This window comes from Rhinichthys klamathensis, unplaced genomic scaffold (genome assembly GCF_029890125.1).
Source record: "Rhinichthys klamathensis goyatoka isolate OS25496 unplaced genomic scaffold, OSU_Roscu_1.1 h1tg000119l_1, whole genome shotgun sequence".
In the NCBI taxonomy this organism is placed as follows: Eukaryota; Metazoa; Chordata; class Actinopteri; order Cypriniformes; family Leuciscidae; genus Rhinichthys; species Rhinichthys klamathensis.
Window position 1 is genome coordinate 2,005,450 of NW_026606656.1, and position 7,678 is coordinate 2,013,127.

Genomic DNA, 7,678 nt, shown 5'->3' on the forward strand with positions numbered 1-7,678 from the left:
CAAACTTGGGTCTCCAGCCAAAGTTTAAATCCCGTCTGGCTAGCGCACTTCCCATAATGTCTACGCATTAAGTCAGTAGGGAGAGGGTAGCTGGTCTTTTGTGGCTGTTCGAACACATTCGACCACATGAGCATTTACACTAATGCATTTTCACACCTGCATTTAGCGTTGTCCACTTGTTATCCGATCGACCAATCTTAACACCAGGTGTCAAGTCAAGTCAGGTCACGTCACCTTCATTTATATAGCACTTTTTACAATACAGATTGTTTCAAAGCAGCTTTACAGTGATAATAGTAAATTAATGCAACAAAGATTGTTTTGGCTGTAGAGCAGGTCTAGAAGAAAGTCATTGTAAGTTTTCATTAGGTACGTTTTGAATTGATTCCGTTGTAAAACTCAGTTAATAACTTAGGGGCTGCTTACACAACACCGTTTTCAACTGAAAACAGAAAACTTTTAATCCATTCTGGCTGTTCATTTACACAACAACAGCATTTTGGTGGCCTGAGAATGCAGACTTTGAAGTAGGTTTTGAAAGCGATACTGTTATCATCTCTGTGTAAACTTCAAAAATGTGAATCTGTGAAACCGGTGACAGCATGCACATGCGTATTACGTTTTTAGTCTATAGGCATGCATGTTTGAATGCATATGTGCGCAGGCGTGTAGTCTTTCTTTACAAAGTGACATTGCCAATTGCTTGTCCTTGCAACGAACAAAACGTTTGTCGTGGGGAAGAAAAACCCTTTTGTCGTGTCGATGAGGCCTTTGCAGGGGACAGTCTAGTTGACACGATCTCTGCTGACACTTCAGGACTGTGTTGTGGTCATGTCTAGGCGCAGGTACGAGCTGAGTACGGTAAACCTTGGGATAAACAGAGAGACTAATATTAGCGTAGATGCCATTCTTCTTATGATGTAACAAGTACATCAGGTGTTATGGGAAGTGTTCTCGGTTCCGGCTGACCTAATTTATGCAGCCTAATAATCATTTTACATGAGTTATAGAAATTGATAATATGTCATGTGTATGTCAGGTCAGTGTTTTCAGTCAAGATTTAAACTGACAGAGGTTGTCTGCTTCCTGAACAATGCTAGGAAATCTGTTCCAAAGTTTAAGTGCTAAATAGGAAAAGGATTTACCACCTGCAGTTGATTTTTATATTCTAGGTATTATCAACTGGCCAGAATTTTGAGAATGCAAGATATATTTTTAAGATGGAAGAATGCGGTTTTATAGATTATACAAACGTGGCTTTCAAATGAAAGATTGGTATCAAAGAGCACAGCCAGGTTCCTAACCAACAACAAGACTTGACATTAAGTGTTAGAAAGTATTCTAGGTTATTACATGCAGGGTTTTTTGGTCTAATAATTAGAATCTCTGGTTTTTTTTTTAGAATTAAGTAGTAGCAAATGACTAGTCATTCAATTGTTTATATCAGCTATGCATTCCATTAATTTTGTGAATTGGTAAGTTTCGTCAGGGCGTGAAGAAATATAGAGCTGAGTATTATCAGCTTAACAGTGAAAGCTAATGCCATGCTTCCTAATGATATCTCCCAAGGGTAGAATGTATAGGGAGAAAAGCAACGGCCCTAGTACTGAGCCTTGCGGTACTCCATACTGAACTTGTGATTGACATGACATCTCTTCATTTATTGCTAGTGTGTTCATCCGCGCTGTGCCGTGTCGAAGTACAACTCACGTAAAGTTGATAATTCCACGAATGACTGCAATAGCAGATTTTGAACAGAGATGGCGACAAAGAGGAAAAACTGCGGACTGCAGCTTTAACATGCTAACTGAGGCCTGTAGAGTCTGAGGTGTAGTTCTTTGTTTTTTGCATTTTCTCTAAACCCTGTATGGTCTGACTTTGGAGTGAATTTGCAGGGTGATCCACTCCTGGGAAGATTGGCAACTGTTTTGAATGTTTTCCACTTGTGAATAATCTTCCTCACTGTAGAATAATGGACTTCAAATTGTTTGGAAATGGCCTTGTTAGCCCTCCCAGATTGATGGGTAGCAACAATTGCTTCTCTAAGATCATTGCTGATGTCTTTCCTCCTCGGCATTGTGTTAACATGCACCTGGATGCTCTGGAGCAGCAAACTATTTTATAGAGGTGATCACACTTACTGATGATCAGTTAATCAAAGGCATTTGATTAGCAGTGCCTGACTGCTACTCTCTTCATTCCTGGAAGAAGGGTGTACTTTGTCACACATGGTTTCTTGTTTTGGCCTAGTTTTTGTTAAATAAACCATGATACGGTGTAATATGTCATATGTTGTTGTTCATCTGAGGATGTATTTACCTAATGTTAAGACTTGCCAAGGATCAGATGATTTTCTATTATGTCCCGACTCCCGATACATAAAAACATAGAATTCAAAGGGGTGTCTTTTCTTTTTCATACTGTATGACTGCAAATATTAGGAGTGGCTCTCAACTAGTGGGTCTTGAACAAAAAATGGGTCATGGCTGGCAAAAATAATGATAAATGAAAATATTATCATCATCATCATCATATTAGAATGATCATGTGACACTGAAGACTGGAGTAATGATGATGAAAATTTTAACTATATTAAAACAGTCATTATAAATTGGTATATTTCATAATATAATATTTTTTACTGTATGTTTTTATTAAATAAATGGAGCCTTGGTAAGCATAAGAGAAAAAACAAAAACAAAATCTTACTGAACCAAAACATTTGCATGGTAGTGTATGTCTGTATATCAAAGGCTGTGCATCCAATTCAAATCTACAGTATTTTGGAACAACTTCATCTGTCACTTTGAACAGGCTAGTCAAAATAGGTAGATAATATCATCATGGAAGGTATAATATCATATGTAACATAATAACACCATGAAGAAATTTACACATAAAAGAAAAGCTACCAAGAAAATATGACCTAGACTACATTAAATTTAGATTGACTTGCAATAAACATAAAACATGGCATGTGTTTTTTTGTGTACATTACCGGCTTTGTGTAGTAATATTAATATATATTAATGCTAGATAATTATTAATCAATATATTGATGTACAATTTTTTTCGTTTTTCAGAAAAAAAAAATCTGGGTTCCTCTCACTGCACATTTTGTAGGTGTCCCTCATCAGACACACCCAATTCAAGTCTTGCAGTCTCTACTAATGAGCTGTTGGGTTGAATCAGTTGTGCTAGGTGAGGGACACACACAAAATGTGCAGTGGGGCGTACCCAGGACAGGTTTGAGAAGCACTGGTCTTCAGGACAAAACTCTAGTGACATCTATGTCATCTCGTCAAAACAGTACTGTGGTGAGTGGGCGTCCTCATTAGAGTGATGTGCAGTTGATCAATCTGAATGTAATATGAGTCAACAGGATGTGTTCAAATATCTGCTCTTTATTTGCTTCCACAGCAGCACTGATGGAGGGAAGAGGTGGAGCCACTCAACCACATCCTCTTCAGCCCAACCTCTCACCTCATCCCACTGTTGGCATGGTGATCAAACTGTCATTTCCGCATGTCACTTCAAAAAGTTTCAGCAAGGGGAGAGAAGTATCCCAGAAGGCACCACTGCGCAAACGAAGAAATCACAGTGCATCAGGAAGAGACAACGTGATGAGTTCTGAACATCAGGTACAGTTTATTTGTTTCTGTCAGTTGATTAAACCTAAACAAGAAGTAATACAGACATAGCTTGTTTTCGAGTTCTCGTTTGTTCTTAAGTGTAGTACAAATGTGCAGTGTGGATTTTATGCTGCTTCGTGACGTTGTGTGTTTGTTGTAGGCCTGGAGTGTTTATAGTCAGGCAAGTCAAATAAAATCAAAATAACTATGTTATTTGGCAGTAGCTATCAGTATTAGAAATTCACAGGGAAAAATGGCAACATTTCAAACATTACAAAGTTGACTTTGAGTTTAGATTGCTGGGGAACACGACTTATTTTTGCTCTGACTGGCACACCAACATACTGATCTAACAAAACCTAAAACCAATAGAATTTGGGTGTGTTGTTTTTTTGCTGAGGCAGTATATTTAATTGTTGTTTTTTTTACAGTGATTACAAAAATAAATAAGTAAATTAATTAACAGTGTTACACAATTCTATGCAGCCTCTAACTGCATCAATTATGTGGTAACACTTTAAAATAAGGTCCAACTTATGAATAACTACCGGCTAACTAACAATACTTTTATATTATATTATATTATATTAAAATATATATACATACACACACTACTGTTGAAAATTTGGGGGTCAGATCGATTTTTTTTTTTTTTTAAAGAAATTAACACTTTTTTTCATCAAGGATGCATTAAATTAATCAAAAGTAAAAGTAAGGACATTTATAATGTTGCCGAAGATTTCTATTTTAAATAAATGCCGTTTTTTCAACTTTCTATTCATCAAAGAATCCTGAAGAAAATATATTTCATCAAAAATATTAAGCAGCACAACTGTTTTCAACATTGGTAATAAGAAATGTTTCTTGAGCACCAAATCAGCATGATAAAATGATATTCATATTTGTTAACTACAAACATTTAAAACAATGTTCATTGTAAGTTCATGGTACTAATGCATAATGCACTGAACTTTATGCAAGTGAATTCATTTTATTTTCAAATGTTTTCCCATCATGGCTGAACTCATGTCGTCTCGATCTTTTACAGAAGTCACAATGGAGATGACTTTACTGTCCATCACAGTGTGGTTCACTCACTTCCTCATCGCCTCAGCTCTATATTTCAACACACTGCCAACAAACACCATGAGTGACTACACTGAAACCACCCAAATAACTCCAGCAACAACAAAAACAAGCCAAGAACCCAAGATCCTAATAAATGCAACACCTTTCTCGCCTCTGACCACAAAAACACAGGAAAGCACAACAAATTTGCCCAGTGAAGTGCATACACAGCCAAATACAACCCCAAATGTGGCGTCCACACAGGAAACAACATCCCTGCATCAATACAACAGCAGTACTCCATCTCAGAATGGCATGATGGATGATGGCATAGGCGTTAGCAATGCTAGCAGTGTTGCAATGAGTCACACAAATACAAATCATACAACAGTTTCCACTAACTTTGCAAGAGTGACGCCTCAAAATAATGAAACAGTAACAATGTCAAGTGCGAGTTACACTGATGACGGACGAACAGTTCAGACTGTAGACACCTTATCAGACCTGCTCAGTAGTGTCTCAACAGTTCCCTGGAAAGACAGGACAGAGAAAGAGGATGATAGAACAAAAGCAGATGAAGGAAATTATGAAACGAACTCCACCCAGGCCACATTTGCTAATACGAATGAGTCGAGAGGAACACTGAGCACTGAGGGAAGTTACAGCTTCACAAGTGAACACAGAGAGGAACCTTACGACACAGCAGCAAATACAATTGGTGTAAGTGCTGCAACGGCAACAGCGAGAAATGATTGGTCAACATCACAAAGCACAGACATTCCCATGATCACACCAGCTTACACAACAGCACGAGACCCAACGGTTACAGATGGACCTGAATATCACACCTCGATAGGTGGTGTAAATCACTCAACGACACAGCAGAATATAAACAGATTCACGAACTCTACTGCACACACAGGAAGAGAAAACATTACAGGAACAGACACACCCGGTGGTACCACCACCTATAACAACAACTCTACCATAACTGATGTCCTAACCGATGCCACAAACAAAACTGACACAGAAAGCAAAGCTTGGTCTAAATGTTTGAACCCAAACCCCAAATCTCGTCAATCCACACTGATGTGCTTCATCACAGTGTGGACTTTAGCAATGATTGCTACCATATTCCTAGGAATAACCATCTTCCTGTGGGTGCGTCTGTCTGTCTTTAAAAAGAAGAGGAAGCGGAGGGAGAAGGGAGGTCAGACGTGCGAGAAAGAGAGCCTTTGGGCCGACCCCAAAGCATCGGTGCAGGAGAGAGTGGAGTTCTGGTATGTCAATGGATCCACAATGGAGGCCGACAGAAAGCAGAAAGACAGAAAGAGGCAGGAGAGGATGAAGAGAAGAGGACAGGAACAGGATAGGAAGGAGAATGGGCTGTGGATTCAGCCTAAAGTGACTGTGGATGACATAACAGAGTTCTGGTACGCAAACAGGCGCGTAAAGGAGGAGAGGATGCCGGACACCGACACATAGTTATCAACTTTGAAAGACACCACAGGAAACAGTTTGGACAGATGTACCTTCAGGCTTCTGCCAAAAACACAAGGAGATTTTGATGGAAACTTTATTTGAACAAGTAAACAAGACGTTACGTTTGTGATCAAACATGGATCTTATTTGTGCTCAGCTGAACACAGTAAAAAAAAAAAAATCCAACTTCCATTTTGTCAGGCAACTACAAATATAGAACAAGAACTTACGAGATATTGGAATTGTCGTATGAGTTTCCTATTCAGAAATTGGACATGAACAGCCTTCTAAAGTCGCATTTATTACAGGGAAATTTGAAGTTTCCGAGTTGGGTGACCCATAAAAAAGCCAAAAGTGAGAACTGTATATGACTGTTAATTTTTATTTATTTTCCCCACAACATCTACAGTAGGGCTGGGCGATAAAACGATAACGATAATTATCGCGATATAATTTTTCTCGATAAAACGATATCAAGAGGTCGATAAATGTTCGATAATGTTTATGCGGCAAAAGCGGAACGAAACTCATTTGAACCGCGCGCGCCTCACGGACTGTTTATCCGCTCGGCTCAAAGTCCAAACGGCAGCGAGAGCTCAGTAGAGCAGACGCGTTTACTCTGATCGTCTCGCTCACGAGATCCAGTGAGAAGCGCTTGAGTTCAGCGAAGAACACAAATGTTTAAAGGCAGATGAAACAGCGCTGACAAACAGGAAAAACACTGTGCGCAACGATACAGTCAATCTGAATTGATACTGAATCCATTTAGCCTACCATGGATTTACTGTAAGGTTAGCCTAGTAATATTAACTGCACCATGAAATGTGGGGTACATATTGAATTGTATAATATTATTAATGTAGACAATGTATTAAATGACTAATGGAATATAATTATAGTATTTAAAAATGTATTTAACTGTTAGGCTACTGTTTTTCATACAAATACCATAGAAACCAAAACATTTTGCCATGATAGTGAGGAACTAATTTATAACGTTAGGCTATGCCTGGTTTTATCTGTGGTTATCATGATCTAAATGCATGATACTGGATGACCAATGGTTAATTTTAATAAAACTCAAACAGTCAGAATATTACATTTTACCAAATAAAAATGTGGTTGTTAAATTATTATTATTTTTAAACAGATGTTACTGTTTTTGTTAATGAACATAAATTTAACAGAGTAGTATTAGCTTGAGTTAGGATGCAGATTTACTGTCAACTCACTGTCAAATATGCATTTCGAGACAAAACATGTAATTTGAATATTGCAGGCTGCACTGCAAACTGTGCTGAAGAAATATTTTTCTATTCAGATATTAATTTTGTTAAGGAAAAATGACAAATGTTTGAATGTTCTACCTCAGATTTGTGAAATGTTCACCTGTTTGTCAAGTGTTTGTCATGATATGTTCTGACAATAAAGAGTTAAAACCACAATTAACGCTCTGGTTTATAAAACTTTCACTTAGGAGCAAAAATCTGCCTTTA

General features: G+C 37.9%; 1 protein-coding gene across 1 annotated transcript; it reads left to right on the plus strand.

The window, feature by feature from the left end:
• The first annotated feature begins 3,280 nt into the window (after nt 1-3,280).
• si:ch73-248e21.5 (uncharacterized) lies at nt 3,281-6,566 on the plus strand. The gene is made up of 2 exons (XM_056255249.1): nt 3,281-3,641; nt 4,681-6,566. The coding sequence occupies exon 2, from the start codon at nt 4,689-4,691 to the stop codon at nt 6,183-6,185; it is 1,497 nt and encodes a 498-aa protein (XP_056111224.1). The 5' UTR covers nt 3,281-3,641; nt 4,681-4,688; the 3' UTR covers nt 6,186-6,566.
• The last annotated feature ends 1,112 nt before the right edge of the window (nt 6,567-7,678 follow it).

Excerpts from the sequence above, each read along its gene's own strand:
- si:ch73-248e21.5 (XM_056255249.1), top strand. The coding sequence starts at position 4,689 with ATGGAGATGACTTTACTGTCCATCACAGTGTGGTTCACTCACTTCCTC.